The 27,506-nt window shown below is 39.1% G+C and overlaps 1 protein-coding gene across 1 annotated transcript in view; it reads left to right on the top strand.

Moving 5' to 3' along the window:
• Nucleotides 1-27,506, top strand: part of LOC122551052 (TBC1 domain family member 8-like) — a 97,246-nt gene that overhangs the window by 56,168 nt on the left and 13,572 nt on the right. Inside the window, exons 7-13 of the mRNA XM_043692695.1 lie at nt 3,344-3,538; nt 11,558-11,728; nt 12,897-13,047; nt 13,695-13,909; nt 14,499-14,616; nt 17,290-17,575; nt 17,685-17,811. Coding sequence (XP_043548630.1) covers nt 3,344-3,538; nt 11,558-11,728; nt 12,897-13,047; nt 13,695-13,909; nt 14,499-14,616; nt 17,290-17,575; nt 17,685-17,811 — 1,263 coding nt within the window. The remainder of the gene's footprint in view (nt 1-3,343; nt 3,539-11,557; nt 11,729-12,896; nt 13,048-13,694; nt 13,910-14,498; nt 14,617-17,289; nt 17,576-17,684; nt 17,812-27,506) is intronic.

The raw sequence follows: 27,506 nt of genomic DNA, 5'->3' as shown, positions 1-27,506 counted from the left end.
TATTTTTAAGGTGAGAGGAGAGAGATTTAAAACAGATATGAGGGGCAATTTTTTTTAACATAGTGGTTAGTGTGTGGAATGAACTTCTGGTGGAATTGGTGGATGTGGGTACAGTTATACCATTTAAAAGACATTTGGATAAATACATGAATAAGAGCTGTATGGAGGGCCGTGGGCCATGCACAGGCAGATGGGACAAATTTAGTTTGGGATTATATTTGGCATTGACTGGTTCAAGGGTCTGTTACCATGCTGTAAAACCCTCTCACTCTATAACAGGTATCCTTTTCCAAAACACACATAAGAATGCATATCGATAATATAGAATTGCTACACATTAAGATTATGTTTTGGATGTATAACAAGATCAGATCTAGACCATGTACAATTTTCACAACTTGGCTTAGCACATCCTGTTATATGCTATTTGCTGTCACAAACTGAGGTGTGTCATTTGACATAGATGCATGGTTGTCATCTGGCACTATCTCTCTCTGCATCTGATCCATCTTCCTGTGTGATAGGTGATTGAAGATATGCCGTTTGGGTGTGTTGCCTATTTCTTTGCAGGACTTAGCCATTGATCAATGCAGCAGCATATATCAGAGCCTGGACACAAGGACAGCAATTTTCCAAGAAGCCATGTGCTCATGCTCAAACCCATGCTACCTTTTGCTTCTTCAAATTGGGATAACTTGTTGATCATGTTTTTGTACCATTTTCTACCTCTTTTCCAACAATCATCATGCACATGTGGTTGGGTGGTGAGAGTGGGAGAGGAAATTCTGTGTGCATCTATCGTCCAAGCAGGAAGTTACTCCTTTATCTTCAAGAGTAGCGCACAGATTTAATACAGCCATCTGAAAAAAAATACCTTGGCAAGTTGCTTTACTGTGTACTATCATAGAATTTATAGTTATAAATGTATTTTGAGAGACTGTTAGACTGAGAGTGGTGAGAGGTCATATATTGGATAATCTGTTCCTTGCAGATGTTTTGAAAGGGTGCACTAATTGACCGCAAACCGGAATGAGAGACAATGTATCGAGGAACAGCAAACATGCTGAATTTGGCAGTCAGCTGTTGAATTAGTAAGGAAATTTGGTGAGGTGGTTTTTCACCAGAATGTAATCGTATTCTGGAACATGGAAAATATCAGTTATGACCTTGAACCATGGTTCCAAAGTAATCCCATGGAAGGAGAGGTTCTTTAGATTTATTGACGCTGATGGAATTGATTGTAATGAATTGATCAGTGCCATTTTTATTCACTTGTGGGACATGGGCATCTCTGGCTGTGTCAGCACTTATTGCTCATTCCGAGTTATCCTTGAGAAGTTGCGGTGAGCTGCTGCCTTGAACCACCACAGTTCCTTGTGCTGTCGACACACCCACAGTGCCATTAAGGAGGGAATTCCAGGATTTTGACCCAGCAGTAGTGAAGGAATGGCAATATATTTCCAAGTCAGGATGGTGAGTGGCTTGGAGGGGAACTTGCAGGTGGTGGTGTTCCCATGTATCTGCTGCCCTTGTCCTTCTAGATGGAAGTGGTCATGGGTTTGGAAAGTGCTGACTAAGAAACTTTGAACTCTACAGTATATAATGTAGATGGTGCACACTGCTGCAGAATGTTGGTGATGGAGGGAATAGATGTTTGTGAATGTGGTACCAATCAAGTGGGATGCTTTCTCCTGGATGGTGTCAGGCTTCTAGAGTGTTTTTGGAGCTGCACTCATCCAAGTAAAAATTTCGTCACACTCTTGACCTGTACCTTTTGTAGATGGTGGACAGGCTTTGGGGAGTCAAGAAGTGAGTTACTCACTGCAGTGTTCCTAGCCTCTGACCTCTTCTTGTAGCCACTGTTTTTATAAGGCTAATCTAATTTACTTTCTAACCAATACTAACCCTCAGGAAGTTGTTAGTGGGATATTCAGTGATACCTTAGAACGTTAAGGGCAATGGTTAGATTGTCTCTGCTTCTTATTAGGGGTGGTCATTGCCTGTCATTTGTGTTGCAGGAATATTACTTGTCACTTTTCAGCCCAAGTCTGAATATTGTCCAGGTCTTGCTGCATTTGGGCATGGGCTGCTTCAGTTTCTGAGGAATCGTGAATGATACTGAGCATTGTGCATTTATCAGGGAATGTCCCCACTTCTGAGCTTTATCGTGAAGGGGAGTTCACTGAAGCAGTTGGAGATGGTTGGGCCTAGGTCACTACCCTGAGGAACTCCTGCAGAGATGTCCTGGAGCTGAGATGACTGATCTCCAACAGCCACAACAATCATACTTTGTGCTAGATATGGCTCCAACCAGTGGAGTTTTGTCCCTGGTTACCAGGAGGAATCCAGTTTTGCTAGGTTTGATTCCACACTACCAAATCTGAGTTTGATGTCGAGCAGTCACTTGCCCATCACCTGGGGAATTCACCTGTTTTGTTCCTGTCTGAACCAAGGCAGTAAAGAGGCCAGGAGTTGAACGGTCCTGGTGGAACTCTACTGAACATCGTTGAGCAGGTTACTACTAAACAAGTGCTGCTTGATAACACCAGTTGATGACACCTTCTGTCACTTTCTCTATGATTTGAGAGTAATTCAACATGAAGGAGCACTGATTCATCAGCTGAGGGAGGATGATGAATGGTGATCAGCTGGAGGTTTCTTTTATCCATCTTTAACCTGTTGCCATAAAAGAAATGGTGGAATTGACCAACAGCCGAGTATTGTGTTTGGCAGTACTCCCTCCTGGCCAGATTGGAGTTGTCATGTGCCTCTTGGAAAAACTGCTGGTTTTTGAATTAAGCAGAATCAATCCAAAAAGAAGAAAGAGAATGTACGCTCAACTATTCACACTCCATATTGAGTTTGCTTTGCCTCATTTTTGGTTATTAGATGTGCCCTTAAGCTCTGAACCTGAGTGACAATAAAAAGAAATAATCTCTCCATCACCACGGCAGCTATCACCTTTTGAATCTTTTTAATAATCTATTCCCATGGATTCGGCCCCCAATTATGAGCACCACAATGGTTCCCTTGATCAAACTCTACTGCCAGTATGATATGGTCTGAGTGCATCTATATATGTTAGTCCATGTGACATATACTGGGTTCTATGTCTTGAAGTTCATTAACAACACTAATAATTTACACTGATGTAAGATTTTATAATCTATAAGCACAGAACCCAGATTACATATAGCAAATGCACAGTCGCTGTAATACCAATAATAGTACTTGCAACAGGAGGTGAGGCACTTGATACTAGAATGTCGCATATGATATCACCTAACTGTTTGTACACCAGTTTCTACAATAAACAATTCTGGCATTTCTTTTGCTTTGACAGGTGGTGACAGTGGAGAAGATGGAGGACACTAGCCTCCTGCCCAAACCAATTATTGTCAGCATTAAAAGTAAGAGGGTATTTCAGTTTACAGAAATTGAAAACAGAGAATGCCTTGTGGAGCAACTGAGCCAACGTCTTCAACTTCTAAAAGGTGGAAAGCCAGGCTGCACTCGGAAGTCTGGAGTTGAAGAAGAGGTTTGTTGACATCTTGCATTTAACATTAATGGCAACACGTAGCGCAGAAGTCCGAACTATGTAAAATGTAAGTAACGGTTTAGCAAAAAAATTATTTCTTCGAAGGAAAACAAATTATCTGCATGTAAAGCAAATAATATGGTTCTATAGAGAAAGAAATGAGTGAATATTTAAGGTCACGAATACTTCAAACGTTTTATTTTCTCTTTAAATTATATTCAAAAATTTACGAGAATTCAACCACAATTCTATGACTGAAAATAATACGGTGCCCCATGTAATCTCAAGCTAATCTCCATGGCTCACTGTCTGCTAAACTCCAGCTGGAACAGCAGCTAAAACAGTGCATGTAGGCAAGGCAGGGGTTTAAATAAAAAACATGACTGTGTAGTGAAAGGTTTAGTTTTGTGTGTGTGTGTGTGCGCGCGCGCGCATGCACGTGCGTGAATATATGTGTAGGGAATCAGATTAGTCTGTTGCCTCTTGCTCTTGCTGTCTCTTTAACACCTGTTCTTTTGGTCATTTTTGTGCATTTTCTCTGACTTTTCTCTTATTTTTGTAGCCCCCCCCATCCCCCATCCACCATATCAGAATATGCTTTGGTGAAACTTAACTGTTTGTTCGGTCTTGGAGGTTGACTGTCATTGGATGGATTTCTAGATCTGTGCATACTATTATCGACTCTCTCGTGACTACTATCCTTTTTTCAACAAAAGATCTGAAATCCAACATCATTACTAAAACAAAATGAAGCCATAAAACACCATAATTTAAAACATAAATGTTTGCTGTGCAAGAGCCAATTCACACAGAGGGCAGTACGGGTATGGAATGAGCTACCAGAGGAAGTGGTGGAGGCTGGTACAATTGCAACATTTGAAAGGCATTTGAATGGGTATCTGAATAGGAAGGGTTTGGAGGGATATGGGCCAGGTGCTGGCAGGTGGGACTAGATTGGGTTGGGATATCTGGTCGGCATGGACGGGTTGGACCGAAGGGTCTGTTACCATGCTGTACATCTCTATGACTCTATAAATATGATCTTAGATGACCTGCTTTACTTTTATAACTCATTCAACAGAAGTTGGATGTGAATTAACAGACAAATTGAAAGTCATTATAAACTATAAATCACACCGTGTGAATTTGCTGCTCAGTCCAACCATCAGTCACTGCAGCAATGGTAGTGTCCCTGCCTCTGAGCCAGAAGACCCAGGTTCAAGCCTCCACCTGCTTCAGAGGTTGGTCAAGAAATATCTAGTCCTTCAAAACTTTGTCTTCCTTTTTATGACTAATTTCAGCTCCTCCCTTTCTCGGATGTAGCCTGTCTTCAGCAGTTTGCAACACACAAGCAACCCATGTTTCACAGATCTTCACCAAAAATGGCACACGTCCACTGAACCTCCTCCATTTGGTCTGGATGAGTGTAGAGCTCACTGATCTTAATCTCAAGTGATAGAAGGAGCTGCTACAACTTATTTTAAACTTCTGGATTCAAGTCATGTCATCTTCAGCATGCCTATAATGTACTTTGAATTCCTCAACTCTTTCTGAGAATGATGGCTCGTTGTCACAACATAACATAGCCTTGCCCAGAAGTTTTTCATACAAACCTATTTTGTTCCTGTTTTGATGGCCTCCCCAGTTATCGAATCATAGAGCACAGAAACACATCCTTCGGTTCAACTCATCCATGCCAACCAGATAACCGAAGTTAATCTAGTCCCACCTGCCAGCATTTGGTCCATATCCCTTTAAACCCTTTCTATTCATGTACCCATTCATATGCCTTTTAAATGTTGTAATTGTACCACCCTCCACCATTTCTTTTGACAGCTCATTCCATACACGCGCCACCCTCTGTATGAAAGAAGTTACTCCTTAGGTTCCTTGAAATCTTTTCCCTCTCACCTTAAACCTATGCCCTCCAGTTTTGGACTCCCCTACCCTGGGAAAAAAGACCTTGACTATTCACTCTATCTGTCACCCTCGTGATTTTATAAACCTCAACTTCCAACACTCCAGGGAAAATAACCTCCGCCTAATCAGCCTTTCCCTTATTGCTCAAACCCTTCAATCCCAGCTGAATCCTTGTAGATCTTTTCTGCATCCCCATAAGTTTAACAACATCTTTCTTATAGCAGGGAGACCAGAATTGGCAGTAATCCAAATGTGGCCTAACCAACATCCTGTACAACATCCTGATTCCTGATGAAGGGCTTTTGCCCGAAACGTCGATTTTGCTGAAGCTCCTCGGATGCTGCCTGAACTGCTGTGCTCTTCCAGCACCACTAATCCAGAATCTGGTTTCCAGCATCTGCAGTCATTGTTTTTACCTCTTTTACAACATCCTGTACAGTCTCAACATGACCTCCCAACTCCTACACTCAATGCACTGACCAATAATGGCATGCGTACCAAATGCCTTCTTCACTATCCTGTCTACCTGTGACTTCACCAACGTTTTTATATAGTTTTCAATAATATTATAAAATTGTGTTCAAAATAATACTGTGAAATGATCAGTACATGCATTGCAATAAATTATCTTGTGAAATTTATTTCCACTAGTTTGATTGCTTTATTTGAGTGCTCCTCATTCAGACATGGAAGGAGTGGATCACAAGGATTCACTGTTTTGCCAGCAGATTAAAGGAGGTTTGCAGTTGTCAAATGGAAATGTGGCATTTGAACTGGTGGCACTTCAGCAATATTAGATTAATATATTTCCATATGAGCTTGACAAAGCCAGCTAACGAGATGCCGGGTGCTAATTATGACAGAGTATTTCCTGTTGTGTATATACTAACCTTTGAAAGCAAAATTAATTGCAGGATATTTGACTTGTTACCAAACTGTTTAAATACTGGCATACTCCCAATTCCTTAGTTGGTGAATATGAAGTTTTGGGGAGTGGGGATGAGGTAATGGGAGAGGTAATGGAGAATGAACAGATCACTAATGAATTAGCTTTGCACTGTATAGCCAAGTCAGATCCACAAAGAGGGCTGTACAGAATATGTCAAGCCAAATATTTTCTGTGTAATTTCCTCATATGAATTTCAAATTACCTTTTTGCTTTTCTAAGAAATAGTTCTTGTTGGAAAAGTTTGTGTTGCACATTCTTGTGTCCCTTAATTTTTGCATATTTATGTTCTGTTAAATATTATTAGTAAAACTGATTAATCTTTTCAATACTTGGATTCGTTATACAAATTCATTATACAGAAATTTCATAAGCACAAACCTATTTTATTCATCGTAATAAATTCTTTGCTGTTCTTTGAATTTAGACACTAGTTTTGACAAAGTTACTTTCAGAAGCACTATTTATAACATACTGAAATATTAAACCATGCTAATAGCATAACTTGACTTACACGCAAGTGTCATTTTGACCCTGGTGGGGATAGCCTGCATTCTCTATCAGAACGTTTTGGTTCAAATCCTACTGTAGAAATTGAGTGAATAACCTAAATGAACAATCTACAGTACATTTAGTTTTGGATTTTTGTCATTTGTATTGGTGAAATATGAAACTGTCTGTTCTAATGATTGTGCTGCTCCTTCATCAGGTGGTTGTGGAGTGTAAGATCACCTGATCAACCACCTGATGAAGGAGCAGCGTTCCAAAAGTTAGTGCTTCCAAATAAACCTGTTGGACTATAACCTGATGTTTTGTGATTTTTAACTTTGTACACCCCAGTCTAACACCGGCATCTCCAAATACTGAAGGAATGATTCATTGTAAATGCTGCCTTTATGGTGAGATGTTGATGCTCCAGTATGTTTACCTGGTTAAAAAGAACCGGTGGCATTATTTAAGAAAAGCATGTCCTGACCAACATTTATCCCTTGTCAAACTTGACTGAAATAGAGGTAGGAGTAGGCCAATCAGCCTCTCAAACCTACAGGATAAAAACAATGACTGCAGATGCTGGAAACCAGATTCTGGATTAGTGGTACTGGAAGAGCACAGCAGTTCAGGCAGCATCCAAGGAGCAATAAAATCAACGTTTCGGGCAAAAGCCCTTCATCAGGAATACAAGCAGAGAGCCTGAAGGGAGGAGAGAAAAGACCCTCAAACCTACACCCCATCATTCAACAAGATCATGACTGATCTGCCCTCAACAACTCTTTTGTGCCATTGCATTACAAGCTTGAACTCCCTGATTTTATATTTTAAAAAAATCAATATATTATTTAAATACTTGCAGTGATCTAGCCTTCACAATTCTCTTTAGCATTCATTACAGTCTGGGAGAAGAAGTTCTTGCACAATTCTGTTTTAAATCCCTAGTTTTGTAACTGTCCCCCAGTTTAGGACCACCCCAACTAGGGGAGACATTTTGTCAACACCTCGCTTGTCAATCCCTCTCACAACCTTGTAAGTTTCAAAAAGATGACCCTTCATTCTTCTGAACTTTAATAAATAAATGCCTAACCTGTTCAGCTGCTTTTGATAAGTCAACTCCTACAAACCAGGAATCGGCCTATTGAACAGCCTTCAATGCCAGTAAATGGTTTTCTTTTTAAAAATATGGGGACCAAAATGCTACACTTAATCCAGATACAACCTCACCAGCACCCTATACATTCCCTGTTTTTTAAATTTCAATCCCCGAGCAATAAAGGCCAAAATTTCATTTGTCACCTTAATTACTTGCTGCTATGGTGCATTTTATTGGAATCTCTTAGTTTAAATAATAGTCTGCCTGACCTGTACATCTTTGGATTATGGGAGGAAACCAGAGCACCTAGAGGAAACCCATGCAGACATGGGGAGAATGTGCAAACTCCACACAGACAGTCATCCAAGGCTGAATCAAACCCAGGTCCCTGGCGCTGTGAGGCTGCAGTTATAACCACTGAGCCACATAGCCTAGGATTGAATCTTTGTGGCATTCCACTAGTCAAGACTCTCCAAGATGCAAAAAAGATTCATTGATCCTGACTCTGTCTTCTGTGTTTTAACTAATCCTCACACTAAGCATTACCCCCTCAATACTGTGAACTCCTGTCTTGTGTCATAACCTTTTAATGTGGGAACCTTGTTGAATGACTTCTGGAAATACGCTACATCTACTTGGTGACTGAACTGGTGCAGGCAGACAGCCCAAATGGCCGCCTCCTATACCATAGGAGGAAGTGAAGACTGCAGATGCTGGAGAGTCAGTGTCGCAAGTGTGGCGCTGGAAAAGCACAGCAGGTCAGGCAGCATCCAAAGAACAGGAGAGTCAACATTTTTGGGCAGAAGCTGTTCATCAGGAAGGGCTTATGCCCGAAACATTGACTCTCCTGCTTTTCCAGTGCCACACCTCCTGTATCATAATGATTCTGAGTTTCTAATCCCAATTATCAACTACTTGTTATGTCCTCAAAGTACGTTAGCAAGTTTGTCAAATATGATTTCCTTTTCATGAAACCATATTGACTCTGATTGTGTTCAATGTTTTTTTCTAAATGCTTAATAATGGACTCTGTCACTTCCCAATGACAGATATTACACCAACTGGCCTACACACTCTTGCTTTCTGTCTCCTCTTCTTGAACAGGGGTATCATGTTCACAGTTATCCAGTCCACTGGAATCATGTCAGAATCCTGTGAGTTCTGGAATATTTCAACCGATTCCATCAGCTATCTCTGCAGCCATTTCTTGTAAAGCTATTAGATGCAGACCATCTTGGCGACTTGTCTGCCTTCAAACCTATTAATTTATTCTTTACTTTATCCCTTGTGATTGAGATTCTTTAAAGATGTTTCCTCCTGTTAGCATCTTGCTTGTGTGTTGTAATTGCTCAGAAATGTTCACACTTTTCAAATGTAGTTTACTGACTGTAATGTGCTTATATCAATTATTTGCTGAATTGTAACATGGATTGACTCATTTTGCGCTTAATAAATTGTATCCAAAATAATTACTCAACTGAGTCAAAAATTGGGTCGGCCGAGGAGAGAGAATTGTCAGGCAATTGTTAAGAGGAGAAATCGTTGACGTAATGTTTAGTTTTTTGGACATAATTCCCTCCTAGCTTCTGAATGAGAATATCTCGTGTGTCAATGTTTTTTCCTTTATTGATGTGCTGAAATGTCTTTTCTATGTCAGAAGCTTCTGACTCTATCATTGGCTCGGGAATTTCAGGATGTGGGATTTCCTACCTCTACCTGTGGTCAGCTCTCATTGAGACAATTTGCAATAATTGCTATTGCTAGATTGCCTGTTGAGTTTCCACAGAAGGCACTAGGGAATACCACAATAGAATCTCCAGAGATGGTTTATATACAAAGTGAAAATGAGATCTCTACTATCCTAAATCACCTGAGAAAGGCCGTGTGGCTCCACTGATCTCTGTTAGTGATTATCAAAGTTGGGTTTCATTCTCTTCTCACCTTATCAGCAAATCTTCCTCTCTGATGTATTTATCAAGCATGCCCTTAAATATGTTTAAGGGGGAGGCAATTGTCTAGTGGTTTTATCACTGGACTGTTAATCCAGAGACTTAAGTAATGTTCTGGTTCGAATCACAGATGGTGGAATTTGAATTCAGATTTAAAAATGAACTCTGGAATTAAGCATCTAATGATGACCCTGAATCCATATTGATTATTGGAAAAGCCCATCTGGTTCACTGATGTCCTTTATGGAAGGAAACTGCCATCCTTACCTGGTCTGGCCTACATGTGACTCCAGATCCACAGCAATGTGGTTGACTTTTAATTGCCCTCCGGACAGTTAGGGTAAGGGAAATAAATGCTGGCCTCATCCAATGAATGAATAAAAAAGCTACGCTCTTCACCTGAATCATTTCCTGTTAACTCTGCTCCACATTCTTATTGAAACTTCTGAGATGCAGAGAAGCTTGACAGAGTAGATGAGAGGCTGCTTCCTTTCATGGCTCATCTGGAACCAGTGACATTCTATGAAAGTAAGAGATCTCCTCTCACTTCTTCAAAACTGCATCAAGTTTTATTTGTCACATTTTTAGTGGCTGGATCTTTGAGTGCATTCAATTTGAAACAGAACTTTGATTGGCATTGGTTAAGGGGCAGGCAAGTAGGTGCATTTAAAATAAAGTTTGATCACCTTTGATCTTCTTGATAGCAGAGTAGATGTGAAGGCTTTCTCCTGCTCCAAATTGTTACATTCACGTTCTCACCAGTCTGAGGGAAAAGACTTCCCCTGAGTACTCCGCATTAAAATTTTATTCTCCATGCCAACCAAGTCATTTGGCAATAATCAAAATTTAATGTGCAATTTACAAAATATACTTGTCAACTTTTCTGGAAAGTTTGGATTTCTAAGGAGCAAGTACATTCAACATGTGTTGAATCATTTTAACACGATACTAGTCAGTTCTGCAATTTCTTGATATTAGTTTACTGCTTGTGCAATTACAAGAATTTGCTTTCCATTTTTTTGTATGAATAACAGTGAGTGACCGTAACACAATAAGAACAGGAGTAGGCCATATGGCCCCTCGATCCTGCTCTGCCATTCATTAGGATCATGACTGATCCGACATTCCTGGCCTTTCTCCATAGCCCTTGATTCCCCTACTGATCATGAACCTATCTATCTCAGCCTATCTAATATGCACAAATACTCCGCCCTCACAGGTCTTTGTGGCATAGAGTTCCAAAGACACACTTCTCTATGAAAAGAAATTTCTCCTCATCTTAGTCTTAAATTGGCACCCCTTTATTTTGAGACAATGCTTTCTGATCCTAGACTTTCTCATGAGGGGAAACAACCTCTCAGCATTCACCCTGTCAAGTCCATTAAGAATCCTGTGTGTTTCAAAGAGGTCATCTCTCATTCATCTAAACTCCAATGAATAAAGTCCCAACCTGTTAAGTGCTAACAGTTTTGATATTATTTCTGCAACAAAATCCATGTTATAAAATTTCTCTACAGAAGAACACACTAGCAGTTTACTGGCATTTGTGGATTTGGTTATGTGAAACTCATGAATAGGTGTTTAAAAACTTGATATTAATTAAATCCAATGTCTTCTAGGTCTCCTCAGAATCTACAGATTGTCCTAACCAAATCTGTACAACTAATACAGCACTAGATTCGCTTGTGAACACTGCAACTGTCAAAAAAGAGCCGAGACATTCATTAAACTCAGAGGCTTTAATGGCACACTTTCACTTGATTGAAACTGAAGATGGAAAATCTGAAATGGTATGTATACAGGATTCAGTTCTTATTTCTTTTACATTTTAACCTTTGTGTATCTCCCTCCTAGCTGTAGCATTTTATTAATAAACTTGCTTCTGAGAGTGAATTGTTCAGTGACTGGTCTAAGAGTTGTTATTTTCATGATCTTTGAAGATAATTTGAGTTTTTCAGTAACTCATTTATTCAGCTATATTATAGTTACACTTTCGGTGAGATAGATCGAAGAAGAAAAAAGTAATTGCCTGTTCTGGAGAAAGAAGAAACATAGTAAAATTTGCACCTTTCTCAATTTTTGCAGACTTGTAGTAATGGTAATGAGAGAAAATGCCACTTTGTTTGAATTCTGTTATTGAATAAGGCTAACAAGATATGGTGATAGGGGAGGCAAATAGAACTATGACACAGATCAATTGTGTTTGATTAGAATGCAGAACATTGGACTGTATGGCTTCTTGTTCTTATGATCTCATATAATTACGCAGGATAAATATACATAAAGAAAATTGGTGGACTTCAGATTAGGAATTGTATTACGTTTGCCATCTTAGAAAAGTTCCAACTCTGACAATCTTTTAAATATTTGTGCATGGAAGTGAAGTGGAGCACTGCCAATGTACCATCTAATTTCAGACCACTTTAGTTATAGGGGAGAAACTACCTAACAGAATTTAGGAGAGCCCTTTTGGCTCCTGCTACTGCTGGTTTGAGTGAGCAGATGCAGAGTTTTCACTCAGGGACAGGCTGTCATCTAATTCAGGCAAGGGCCATGTTAGTGAATAAATGGATGACATGGAGGGAAATTTGGAGAGGGCAGTGATTGTTTTCAAACCCTGTCAGAGCTTGAAGCTGATAATTCTGTCCCTTTTGATGTAGATATCAAACCACTGAACTAAGGGAAACATCAGGATAGTTGTAAATTATTTGTAGAAGTTGTATTGAGATGACCTTGTTCCTTGGGAAACGCAATATTTTTAAAACTGGCTGTGTTCTAAAGGTCATTAACTCTTTCAGATCTTTGGCATGTAAAGATCATAACACGGTAAGTTATTCAATGACCTTATGATTTTAATTTCTATTTGATGATGAGTTTGCAGTCTTTTATATGAAAGGGCAGCTGTTCAAAGGCTACTATTCAATTAGCTTCCAATTAATGGTAGATTTGCATCTTTAGAAAATGGAAAAAGCGAAAAATCAATTATGGTATGACCATTTTGTGGAATATGGACACACGGTCAGTATGTTTCGGACAGAGAAAATAAGAAAGCTGGTTGCAATGGGAGTTCCACAATGTCTTCGAGGACAGCTATGGCTTCACTTTTCAGGTGAGCATTGTCACAGACAAAAGGGAAATTTCCCATTTTAAGCCCATGACAGCTACATTTCTTTGTTATTCTCATCCTTAACTGAGGTAGGATGAAGTGTGTCCCCATATAAATCCTGTTTCATGGATTCCAATTCTTAAAGGATTTTGCTGTGGATTTATTTCAAGATGAAATGCAGATGAGATTTTTTTTGTTTCATCATCCCATCCACACCCACGCATTCAGGAAATCAAGAGCTATGTGACAGGAGAGGAGATAAGATTATCAACGACAGGCTTTTATAGATCCAGAGTTTTAAATTAGTTCACATGAGTTACATCAAAGTCAACAGCGATGAACAGAATCCAAGTGTGGATACTTAAATGATGCAGTTCGGACAGATTTCAGTCATGTGACAAAGACAAGTATTTCTGGTACTGAGAACCCATCTGGGTGGGCTAATTGGAAAGCCATTAAACTAACAATATAGATTCTTGAACGTAACAGAATTTTGCTGCATCTTCACACGGAGGTTAGGCGACCTGTCAGTAAAAATTCATGTCAGTTCATATAATTAAACAAAACTATACCGTGCATGGACAAATGTCAGTAAACTGAAAGTAAACATTCTCCTGCATATAAACACAGTACTAAATGTCTATCTATAGATGCTGTGACTGACTTAGCTTCATATCCTGATTACTATGCGAATCTGGTGGATGAATCTATGGGTAGATGTTGCATGGCAACTGAAGAAATTGAACGTGATCTGCATCGTTCCCTCCCTGAGCACCCAGCTTTTCAGAGTGACACTGGCATTGCAGCATTAAGGAGAGTACTGACAGCATATGCATACAGAAATCCCAAAATAGGCTACTGCCAGGTAAAAATGATTCACAATTATTTGCTTTAATTATATGTGAATCAATTTCGTAAGCGATTGCAATATGAATAAATGAGCAACATCTTTACAAAAATAGGGTTCCTCCAAAAGCATTTTTTAAAAACTCAGAATTCTACAGTTTGAAAGCCTTTTACATGAATTTTATTAACAAATGATTTCAAGCTTGCAATGTGAGAGGGTTGTGGTACATAAGGTGGGGATAGTGTTTCTATTTAGTCATAATTTGTTTATTGTGTACAAAACCAGTTTTAAGGTTTGCAATTTGCATTACTTTGTAAATGGATAAGCCATCGTATCACCTAGCCCATTTTATTGCTTGCTTGCATCTAGGAAATGAGCATAAAGTTTCGACATTTCAGAGCAGTCTAATGATGCAAAGCGGATTTGCTATATTGATAAAGATTGAGAATTTGGCAGAACATTTGCTTTAGCTTAGCAATGGAGTTTAATTGCACTAAATATTCATTATCTTCAATAATACAACTTCACTAAAGTACCACTTAGTTCTTGCAGGATCAGGTCACTACTATGCCCCTAAATGATGTATTCTTTTCTTCTATGCCCACAGTCTATGAATATTCTGACTTCTGTATTATTACTATATGCAAAGGAAGAAGAAGCCTTTTGGTTACTTGTTGCTGTCTGTGAGAAAATGCTCCCAGATTACTTCAATCGTAGAGTTATTGGTAAATATTTCTTTCACACCAATTAACTTAATGTTAGCACTAAAATGTATTGATATGCTTGGACTGTTAGCTTTGAACATCTCTGCTCACATTCCATTACTGAATTTGACCCAGGATTTAAGTTTGTCTGAAATCAGTGCTTGGTTAAAATGCAGGATAATGTTAGGTACTGTTTTATTTGCAGTAGTTTGCAGTAGCAACTTTATCTGTGTCCCTAAAAGGAAGCCCTGATATGGCTGTTTAGATTTATTCTTGGAGACCCCATTGTGTACTGTCTTGTTAGAATGCTACGTCATGTTTATATTTGAATTGATTTGATTAATTAATTTGTAAAAAATATCAGTGACTTAAAAATTGTAATGTGCTAATATTATGAGAGGGAAAAAAGAACAAACAAATTTTTACACTATTTGACAAAACAAAATGACTAGTTTTCTGTAGCTGCTCTGCAAAAGATCCTATGTTATTCTACAGATGTTGTATGACATTGAGCTGTATTGACAGGTATATAACTGTTACAACACAGTGATAGCAAGCCAAACCAAATCAGCCTCATTATCACTGAATTCTTATACTGTGCACTTAAAGCATTCAGTGTCACTCAAAATTGCTAAGTTGTTCCTAATCAGACTTTACAAATTACAAATCTTGGACACAAATTTATAGCATAAACAAAAACTATTTATTATTAAGAATGTATCTTTAGCAGAACACAAACTACATGCCAACCTAATTAATATCTATGATCTAAGCCCAATCTTCCTTGAGTATAAACCCTCACTCTCTCACCACCAGACAAATACAGTTAAGGGATAAATATTTAAATAAAGGAATCGTAATTTGCTAGTTCGATAAACATTTCAATGATGAATACCTGGCCTTCATGAATTCCTTGGATGATGGGTTATATTGTAGGCAGTCAGGAGTATAAGTCTTGCTTGAATTCCAAAGGTAGCTCAATGCAAATTGCTTCCTCAGATCTCTGGCGAGTCTTACTTTTTTCTTGCAGACTGGGTTTCTTTTCCCAGAACTTCCAACAAATCAGTAACTGGAGAATAATAGAGCAAAAGCCAAAAACAAAGCCCTCAATCCAGCAGTTTTCAAAATAACACTGCATCCTTCCTATGATCCAGTCAGATGGTTCACTCTTTCTATCTTGCTTTTACAACATTTTCTGTGGTTGACTGGCCAGTGCTGGTTCTCCCTTGATTGACCAACCCGACTTCCAACCAGCTGCGAGTCCCTGAGCATAACAACATCTCTGTGCTGAATCATTTACAGTGTTCTCAGAGCAGTAATTAACCCCCAATGGCAAATATCAGTCTTTTGTTCTGTTTATTGAAAGAAGCTGCTGTTCAAAGTCTTTTGTTGTTGAAAGTTTCAATTTCAAATGCAATTCTTGATTGCAACTCATAGTCCCAAACTGAAAATCAGATAAAAGAAGCAAAATAGTTGAGGGTCTCATTGTAGCCTATAAACAAAATGTTGCTACATTTTCTCGGAAATCCTATCAAGAAAAAGCTGATTTAAATTTGTTGCATTTTAACTGCACTTGCCTGATAATGAAGCTCCATTTTGTATCTACCAATTTTTCAGATTCTTTTGCAAACAAACATTTGAGCTCCAAACCATTCTACTGCATTCCACATTGCTACAGATTTTGCTTTTGGATTGTATATATTAAAACATCATTTAAAAAAACTAGGAACAAAATATATGACCTTTTAAATTTTGCACTTTAAACTTTGGAGACTCTGACCCTCTAAGTCCACTTCACAAATGCGAATTAATCTCCTATTGTGTTCATATTGCCACTGCCATAACAAAATTTGTTTTGTTTGTATCCTAACACTTATCACCATTATAGCAAACATTATGCATATTTTATTTAAATATAGAAAATTTTCATAGCATATTGAATAAGTGCAATGAACAGTACTATCTTTGAGGAATTGTGTGTTGGAAAAATGGCAATTTTATGAAAGCTTATATGGTTGTGGTCTATTGGTGTTAGTTCCATTTATAAACTATCTTCTGTTGCAATTCACAGATACTGTACACCCTTAAAATTCCAAATATTACAGTAATTTACCTGCAATAAATAGAAACCCAAATATATGAGCCAAAAAATGTGTCTTAGTCTGTCAATATACGAAAGATGGATAGTTAAAATTGCTTATTGATTGACCATTGGATTAAGGGACACATTGTGAGGAAATTGATGAGTTTGACCCATGTTACTAGAGTCAGACAGATGTACAGAATGGAAACAGACCTTTCAGTCCAACTCGTCCATGCTGACCAGATATCCTAAATTAACCTAGTGCCATCTGCCAGCACTTGGCCCATATCCCTCCAAACTCTTCCTATTCAGTCTTGTCACAGAGCAGCATCTGGCATCTAAGAGATATAGTTTTGGAATCTTAATGTACACGTGCGTTGTGATGAGAACCATGCTTTGCCAAAGGACATGACCACCATACTGTACTTTTAGAAGGCTGTTGATGTAAAAATAAAATCAAAACCAACAATGAAGGGAACATGGCTTGAAGTGCCCATCATTGTTTTTGTCACAATAAGATTTCTGGTCCAGAGAGTTTATATTTATTTTGTTTTAATCCAGTTGTGATTTCCTCTTGAGTCATTCGCCTTGTCGTATCCCATGTTTTCCAGGTGCTCAGGTCGATCAAGCTGTGTTTGAAGAACTTATAAAAGAACATTTACCAGAGCTGGCTGAACATGTGACAGACTTGTCTTGTTTAGCATCCATTTCCCTCTCCTGGTTTCTGACTCTGTTCCTTAGTATTATTCCCCTTGAGAGTGCACTAAATATTGTTGACTGTTTCTTTTATGATGGAATAAAGGTGATTTTCCAAGTGGGCTTGGCTATACTAGATGCCAATACACAAGAGTTGTGTAGCTGCACAGACGATGGACAAGCCTTGATAATCCTTAGCAGGTGTAGTGGATTTGTTCTTCATAAAACTGCAACATTTTGATTTGATTTTGAAAACGAAAGCAATTCTGAAGTACACAACTAATGAAGTACACTTAATCTCTTCTTGCAGATTTCTTGATAATATCACAAACAAAGAGAGTCCATTGCCCCAAATTTCTCAGCTACATGTCTTTAGTGATGATAAAGATCCTGTACAACAAGTGGAAATATCTGATCTAATAAGAGACTCCTATGAGGTGAGTATCTGAGTGTTGTAATTTTGTCATAAGCTTCGGAAATCCGCAATATTTAATAAAGTACACAAAATTGATGTTTAAACGTATAATGGCAGAGCTGTTTGAAGTCATTTAGCCAAATATATTCTTTCAAGTGCAGTGTTCCTGCCTTTCCATACTTAATAAAAAATGCAGAGAATGACATAATGAAAGTTTAAGATAGGTTAAGCATTCAAGCCTGTAAAGAAATTATGTTATAATTAACTATTCAACTTTTGTAGCATGCTCCATGATTCAATAGGATCATGGCTGATTTGATTGTTGTCTTAAATTCACTTCCTTACCTGTCTCCAACCCTTGATTTCCCTGTTGGTCAAGAATCTACCACAGTCAGCATGGTATATATTCAATGACTGATCCTCATTTGCTATCTGGAGGACAGAATTCCAAAGCTATGATGACCCTGTGAGAAAGTGACCTGATGAGTAAAGAAATTCCTCCTTTTCTCTGTTTGAACTTAGAGACCTTCTGCCTCCAGTTCTAGATTCCTCCACAACAGGAAAGGGAAATGCTCTCTCAGCATGTTTTATTGCCGATTACCAGTCATTCTTCCAAACTCGACATATGGCCCTAAATTGCCCAACCTTTCATCATAAGGCTACCCCTTCATCCCAAGGATCCCTGCTTTATGAGCCTTCCCTATATTGCTTCTAAAGCAATTATATCCTGCCTTATGTAGAAAAGCAAAACTATACGTAGTTCTTAAGTGCAGGCTCAACAGTGCCATGTAAAGTTGTAGCATGGTTTCCTGACTTTAATTCTCCATCCCCTTGTATTAAAGGACAATATTCCTATTGCTTTCCTAGTTTTTTTGCAGTGTCTGCACGCTACCTTATTGTGGTGTATTTCTAAGGACATCAATATCCTTCTATGGCGTAGCATTCCATAGTGTCTCTGTCATTAACTATCAAGTGACTGTTGACAGCCCCAAAATGCTGTCAATGCATGCGCAAAATGTACATTGTACTGCACTGTGCCCTTGCCAGTATTGTTAATGATATAATTCTATTATGTTCACTTATACATAGGATCCTGTGTGTTTATTCCTGCTAAAATGGGCAACCTTATTTTTCCACATTATGCTTAGACTGCCAGATTTTGGCCTCAATTAACCTTTACAGACTTTTTGTAATTTCCTCACCACTTGCTTTTCTGCCTATGCCTGTATCATCAGTAAATTTGTCTAAAAATCAATTTGCCTTTATCTAAATTATTAATATGGATAACACAGTCAAGACACCAGAAAATCCCTGCAGCGCAAAACCCACAAGTTTGCCAATCTGAAAATAACCCATTTATATCTGTTTTCTGTTAGTTAGCTGATATATATTTTATATATATATATATATATATATATATACACACACACACACATATACTGGTAATATATTACCCACAACACCATGAGTACTTACCTTATGCAACAAGTTTATATGCCTTTTGAATATGCTGCATCAACAACTACTCCTTTATCCACCCTGCTTCTTACATCCTGAAAGGACTCTTAACAAATCTGACTTTCAGAAAATTGTGCTGATTTTGCTCAATCGTATTTTGATTTTTATGAATGTCCTGTTACTATTTCCTTAATAATTTCCCAATGTCAAATGTTAGGCAAACATCCTGTTTCTTTCTTTTCTCCAATTGAAATATTACATTTGTGGTTTTATAATCTGCTGACATTTTCCAGAAGCTAGGCATGTTTGGAGATTATAGCTGATGCATCTATTAACTGAGTAGCCACCTTTTTTTTAAGATCCTATGATGCAAGCCCTCAGTTCTATGAGACTTATCAGCCTTTAATCCTACTTGTCTTCCTAGAACATTTTTCTGTAGTAATCATGATCCCTTCATTTTCTCCTGTGGATTTTCTATTCTTCATGTTTTTACATCTTCTTCTGTGAAGACAGATCAAGATATTTCATGAAAGATTGACATTTCCTTGTTTTACATAATTAATCCCCAATCTCACCCTTTAAGGAACCAGTGCTCACTTTAGCTCTATTTTGTTCACATAAGTTTTTGTTGTATGTACTATTTTTGTCTCCACTAAATCTTCCCTTTGAGAAGTCATCCCTGCCTTCCTTTCAGCACTCTGCCTTTCTTTCAACATGATACCATCCTTCACTTCCTAGTGAGCTGCACATGTTGCAAATTTGTCTTTGCTTATCCTTGTAATTGCCTTTTTTAAGTTTGATTTTAGTTTCAGACCTACAGTTCTCACTCTCAGACAGAATGTGAAATTTTATTGTACATACAAGCATACGAATTAGCTGCAGAAGTAGACAGTTTGCCTCTTCAGACCTGCTCTGTTGTCTCACCAATCCCGGGTATAATTGAAGCATAATATTCTCACTTTTCTTTGTTACTTTCTAGGATTGCATTCTATTAGTCAACCTACCACTTGCTGTATCAAAATTGGTCTGTGACCAGAAACTGAAAGGTTTCACTGACAGTGAGGCAGGTATAGGGATCTAGAAAGTGTCATCAGAGAGGCCTCAGCCCTTGCAGTTGTCCAGGAAGTTTGAGGTTCCTACAGTGGAGAAGAACAGGGACTTCGAGGACAATGAACATACTGACTACAACACTGGTACTGTGGCTTCAAGTGGCAAGTAGTAAAAAGAAATGTAGTTGTAGTATGTGACAGTCTCATTAGGGCATAAGTACTGTTCTCTGCAGCTGAGCCCAAAGGCTATGTTGCTAGGGGCAAGGACATCTCCAGACTCAAAGTCTGGAATGAAATCTGGAGTGGAAGGGCAGTTGTTCTGGACGACATGCTACCAAGTACATCATGGGACAAAGTAAGAGATTTTGCTGAGGGAATAAACAGCTAGTTGCTAAATGAAAAGGCATAATGACAAAACTAATAACCTTTGGATTATTTGAGCCACAAGTAAAAAACTGGCATAGATTAAATAAGATCAGAGTATTAAATGTGAGAGAAATGGGTTTTGATTCATGGGCATTAACACCAGTACTGGGAAAACAGAAGCTATGTTTTGGGATAGTGGTAGCTGTGAATCACACAGAGATCCACCAACATACCATAGCTGCAACACATCACCCGCCCTGCCATCTTTGTTTTATTTAACTATTTAGGTTTCAAGTTAGAAATGTTTTTCTTATTCACTTATGGGATGTAGGTGTTGCTGGAAGAGGCAGCATTTTTTGACCATTTCTAGTAGCACTTCAGAAGGTGGGCGTGAACTGCCTTCTTGAACTGCTGCAGACCTATGCTGCCATTAGGGAGGAAATTCCAGGATCTTGACCCAGTGACAGTGAAGGAGTGACGATATATTTCCAAGTTAGGATGGTGAGTGGCTTAGTGGGAACTTGCAGGTGGTGGTGTTCCCATAAATCTGTTGCTTGAATATCTGTAGTCACATTATGGAGTTTAACTAGTTTGCTATAAATTGAATGAAATATTCACGTTGTCATGCTTCTGGTTTAAACTATCATCCCTGTCCAGAGAAAAAGAAAACTTAAAACTCAGTAATCAGTCACCTACCTGCTCACCTAAGTAATCAGTACCTGATGGAAGGAGTACCACCTTCCATCAGGTTGCTTTCAACATGAATATCTCTTTCTTTAATTGAGGATTCTTGTTCCTCACCTCTCCCCAGCCCAATTGTGGTTGACATGGCCTTCAGACCTTTCCGATTCATCTCCGACATTTCTATCCCCCCACCCCTTCCCCTCCTTCCCTGAACAACAATCACTTGTCCTCATTTCACACCCTACTCGTCTCTACATTCAAAGGTTCACCTTTCCTTGTTTCTGCCACCTCTAGCAGGATGCCATCTAGCAGGTTTTTCCCTGCCCTCCACTGTCAGCATTCTGGAACCTCTGTGACACCCTGATCCACTCCCCCATCACTCCTAATGCTCCCTCACTTCCTCATGACAGCTTCCTATACAGTTACAGAAGGTATATCACCTGCCCATTCACTTCTTTGCTCCTCACTGTCTGGTGCTGATGTTGTGGTCTCCTTTATGTTGGCAAGACTAAAGGCAGACTGAGTGACCGTTTTATTGTCAGTCGGAATGACCCTGACCTGCCACTTGCTTGCCTTTTCATAAACCTCCTTACTGTCATGCTAGCAGTTCTGTTCCAAGTCTGCTGCAATGTGCCAGTGAAACACAATTCAACCTCAAGGAGCAACACCTCATTTTGCACTTTGCTGCTTTACAGTTTCAAGATCTCAGTATTGAATTCTCAACTTCAGAGCCTAAACATTTTGTGCATTCTCCAGTTTTCTTACATCCTCTTCTCTCTACAAACTCCCTCCCACCACTTCCCTGCAGCCATGTTTTTGTCTTGTTTACTTGCACTTAGTAGCAAGGACTTCCCTTCACTTTTTAATTTCTATCCTTTTTTTTTTACATCTTTTTCATTCTCCACTATAAACAATTTCTTCTCTTTTGCATTGGTCACCTTTCCACTTCCATCTTCTCTTCATCAGTCAAAAGTATAAAATTAAACCTATTTTCTAACACTGCTCAGATATGAATATGTCTTCTGTTTCTCTCTCCGTCTGTGGTGCCAGATCTGTTGAATTTTTCCAGCATTCTGGTTGTTTCAGACTTCCAGTATCTGCAGTAATTTGTCTTTATTCACCTCAGTAATAGGTTTGTTAATGGGTTTGTCAGAGGTTAGTGCATTCAGTGTTATCTAATGCTTCCTGTACTCTGCCCCAACACAGTACCAACCACAAAAGAAATGCTCCCTAACCCAAAAAAGTTCTCCCTATTGCATTGATGTTGACCTTTTTCTATTTCCTACATCAGTCATCTTATGTTCTTTATCTGAGATTGCCAGTGAGTGGAAATTAAAAGCTGAATTTTTCTAAATTTGTTTTGATGATGAACTAATGATATAGCCAGGAAAGGGATTAAGGATCTGAAAAGTGACTACAGAGAGCCAAGTTGGAAGCTGAAGAGCAGGATGAGTAGAATAGTGACCTCAGGTTTGCTACTGGTGCCACGAGATAGTGAGGTGAGGAACAGTCAGCGAGTGCAGCTTAACACATGGCTGTGAGGCTGGTGCAGGAGGGAGGGCTTCAGATACCTAGACCATTGGGCACCAATCCTTGTGGCACTCCACTGGTCACAGGCCTCCAGTCTGAAAAACAACCCTCCACCACCATCCTCTGTTTTCTATCTTTGAGCCAGTTTGTATCCAAATGGCTAGTTCTCCCTGTATTCCATGAGATCTAACCTTGCTAATCAGTCTCCCAGGGGAACCTTGCCGAACGCCTTACTGAAGTCCATATAGATCACATCTACTGCTCTGCCCTCATCAATCTTCTTTGTTACTTCTTCAAAAAACTCAGTCAAGTTTGTGAGACATGATTTCCCACGCACAAAGCCATGTTGACTATCCCGAATCAGTCCTTAACCAGTGGAGTGCCACAAGGATCGGTGCTGGGTCCTCTACTTTTTATCATTTACATAAATGATTTGGATGTGAGCATAAGAGGTACAGTTAGTAAGTTTGCAGATGACACCAAAATTGGAGGTGTAGTGGACAGCGAAGAGGGTTACCTCAAATTACAACAGGATCTGGACGAGATGGGCCAATGGGCTGAGAAGTGGCAGATGGAGTTTAATTCAGATAAATGCGAGGTGCTGCATTTTGGGAAAGCAAATCTTAGCAGGACTTATACACTTAATGGTAAGGTCCTAGGGAGTGTTGCAGAACAAAGCGACCTTGGAGTGCGGTTCATAGCTCCTTGAAAGTGGAGTCACAGGTAGATAGGATAGTGAAGAAGGCTGAGGGGTGACCTTATAGAGGTTTACAAAATTATGAGGGGCATGGATAGGATAAATAGACAAAGTCTTTTCTCTGGGGTCAGGGAGTCCAAAAACTGGAGGGCATAGGTTTAGGGTGAGAGGGGAAAGATATAAAAGAGACCTAAGGGGCAACATTTTCACACACAGGGTAGTACGTGTATGGAATGAGCTGCCAGAGGATGTGGTGGAGGCTGGTACAATTGCAACATTTAAGAGGCATTTAGATGGGTATATGAATCGGAAGGTTTTGGAGGGATATGGGCCGGGTGCTGGCAGGTGGGAGTAGATTGGGTTGGGATATCTGGTCGGCATAGACGGGTTGGACCAAAGGGTCTGGTTCCATGCTGTACATCTCTATGACTCTATGTACAGGTCCCACCTTCCCCAGAAGGTATCCCAATGGTCTAGGTATCTGAAGCCCTCCCTCCTGCACCAGCCTCACAGCCATGTGTTAAGCTGCACTCGCTGACTGTTCCTCACCTCACTATCTCGTGGCACTGGTCAATGCAAACAGCTTCCACAGATTGTTGGATTGTTTACAGAATCCCAACAATGTGGAAACTGACCCTTCGGCCCAACACTTCCCCACCCACCCCTTACCCCATTATCCAACATTTATCCCTGCACCTAATGCACCTAACCTACACATCCTTGAACGCTATGGGCAATTTAGCATGGCCAACTTACACTTGCACATCTTCAGATTGTGGGAGGAAACTGGTACACCCAGAGGAAACCCACGCACACACTTTTATTGTGTCTTACAAACCGGAGTTCTTCTCTCCGAACTTTCGATAACTGGAAGATAACTAGAGAACAACCAAAAACACTGTCTTCTGTCCAAACCATAGTTCAATCTATGGTTTCTCTTACTGTATTTACCCCAACAATCTCATTGGCTGGCTGGCACTGGCCTCCCTTGTTTGCCCCTTTTAACATCCAAGCAGTTGATACTCCTTCAGCATAATAAATCTCAGTTACTGAAATATCTACAGTTGGCTTAGAACAATAATTAACCTACAATTAACTTTCCTGGCCAGTTCATGTGAACAAATATCAGTTTGTTTGCCCTAAGCATTGTTTGATTTGAAAGAAAAGAGCTGCTGCTGAAAATCCAAACTTCTGCTCACGGTTCCAAACCAAAAATGAGAAAAACAAAAAAAATTAGTGATGGTCCTGACAAGGTAGATCAGTTGGTTAAGGCACTTTATGGTGTGCATGCCTGCATTAGTCAAGGTATTGAATACAAGAGTAAGGAGTTTATGGTGGAGCAGTATTAATTTTAGTTGAGTCTCACTTGGCAGACTCTATGCAGTTCTGGTCATCACACTTTAGGAAGGATGTGATCACACTGGAGAGTGTATGGAAGAGATTCATCAGGATGTTACCTGGGCTGGAACAATTCATTACAGAGAGCAACTAGATAGGCTGTGGTGATTTTCTTTTAAGCAGAGAAGGCCAAGGAGATCCTGACTGAGGTGTGCAAAATTAGAGGCGCATGGACAGAGTAGATAGGAAGAGCCCTTTCTCCTTAGGAGATGGCTCAGTAATCAAGGGCCATAGATTTAGGATAATGGCAGGATATAGAGAGGGGATTTAATGAAGATTTTGTTTCATTTAGAAGGTGGTAGATATCTAGAAACCACTGCCTGAAAGTGTGGTAGAGGAAGAAACTGTCATAATATACAAGAAGTGTTTGGAGAAGCACTGTAGTATACAAGGATATGGCCCAAATTCTGGAAAATGGGACTAAAATAAATAGATGCTTGATGACCAGCATGGACAAGAGCTGAAAGCCTCTTTCTGTACAACACATGCTATGAAACTTTGAGTCTCTATAATTAAAATGGCTCATGCCCCAACCCACTGTAGAATTCACTTTTAGATATAAAAGCAAAATATTGCAGATGCTGGAAATCTTAAATAAAAGTGCTGGTAAAGTTCAGTAGGTTTGTCAGTGTCCATGGAGGAAGAAATGGTTAGTTAACATTTTGGGTCAAATTGACCAGACATGAAATGTTAACTCAATTTCATAGGGCTGCCAGACCTGCCAAATTTAGCATTTTCTGTTTAAGTTCTAATTTCAGATATGTTGATTCTGCTTTTGTTTTTGTTCCAATACCATTCTGTTTAGAACATGAAAATATTGAATTTTACTAGAGGGCTAATTTAAGGCTAATAATGGTTAATGGTAATAACCAGATTCTAGCCAAAATGCGCTCTGATAGAACTATAATACAAACAATACAAACCAGCATGTAGTGACATTTTGGGGTTATAAATTGAACCTACTACAGCAAATTGTTAGCAAAAAATTCAACTTATGATCCTATTATTAGATCACAGATTGGTTTTGTAGTGGATCATTTATTAGATATATTCTTCATAAATGGGTGTCAGTTTACATCTTTTATTTGTATCAGACATTACAAATGTGGAAGTTGAGATCAGTTTAGATTGTAGAAATATTTTGAATGTCTGGGTTCCCAGCAGTAGCTAAGTGCATCCAGGATATTATGAAAGATAATGCTGGTGAAAGATTCCATTCTATTCCTTTCTCTCTCCACTCTTAGACATGAACTTCCACGTAAAATACTATCAGGAACCACTTCCTGGTGAAATGTTACGTAGCATTCCATGACTATTGCTAACAATAATTTCATATCAATTGGAATATCTATATTTGTTTATAATCTTGGGGACAGTAACCTATGATGACGGCTGTTGGAGAACTTTTGAAATAAATTGTAGTATTTTGCTTTGTGCCATATTTTAATTATGTAAATCTATTAATGAATCCACAACAAAAATCTAAAGTTCAGCCAAACACTGAAACAGCGTGACCTTGATCATGTTGAATGGGTTTGCTCAGTTGGTGACTAGTACCACACCAGACACTTCATCTGAGTGGGCTGTGAATTATAAAATTTATACAATTGCATTTCTAATTTTTTTTTGTTCTTGGGTGTTTCAATTGATATATAACTAGCAGCACATCTCAATGCTTTAAAAGAGATCAAAGTTATTTAGTACAACAACTGCTGATAGTTAACTTTATCAAATTGTACTTAGCCAATGTGCATATTTAAAGCAAGGGCGAAAGTTACATGTGGAGATGAAAATGAGATCAATCTCCATGATTTTTGCTGCCTTAAAGATTCTCTTTCCAAAGTTAAGCGTTTGAAGACTTGAACTCGGATTCAGCAGCTATGTTGGCTTCAGTGGTCAAATAGTTCCTCTGAGAGGTGCTCTGAACAGAACAGGCCCAGGGAGTGAGTGAGTGAGTGTTGTGTGCTTCACTTTAATGGCACTGTAGGTTATAGCCTTTGGTAGCCTCGTTCATTACAGGAGAATTTGGGCACTGCTCTTTCTCTCCCTTTTGAGAAATAGAGACTGATTCAATTTATTTCTCTTGGGGTCTCTGTACAAAATCAGAGCAATTTTTGAGAAGATTTGTAGCTCAGGTTGATTATAAGTATGTAAGTTTACAACAGGATCTTGATCAGATGGGCTGAGAAGTGGCAGATAGAGCTTAGTTCAGATAAATGCGAGGTGCTGCATTTTGGGAAAGCAAATCTTAGCAGAACTTATACACTAGGTCCTAGGGAGTGTTGCTGAACAAAGAGACCTTGGAGTGCAGGTTCATAGCTCCTTGAAAGTGGAGTCGCAGATAGATAGGATAGTGAAGAAGGCGTTTGGTATGCTTTCCTTTATTGGTCAGAGTATTGAGAACAGGACTTGGGAGGTCATGTTGCAGCTGTACAGAACATTGGTTAGGCCACTGTTGGAATATTGCATGCAATTCTTGTCTCCTTCCTATCGGAAAGATGTTGTGAAACTTGAAAGGGTTCAGAAAAGATTTAC

The sequence above is a fragment of the Chiloscyllium plagiosum genome, chromosome 6, assembly GCF_004010195.1.
Source record: "Chiloscyllium plagiosum isolate BGI_BamShark_2017 chromosome 6, ASM401019v2, whole genome shotgun sequence".
In the NCBI taxonomy this organism is placed as follows: domain Eukaryota; kingdom Metazoa; phylum Chordata; class Chondrichthyes; order Orectolobiformes; family Hemiscylliidae; genus Chiloscyllium; species Chiloscyllium plagiosum.
This window is presented reverse-complemented; position numbering and strand designations above follow the sequence as displayed.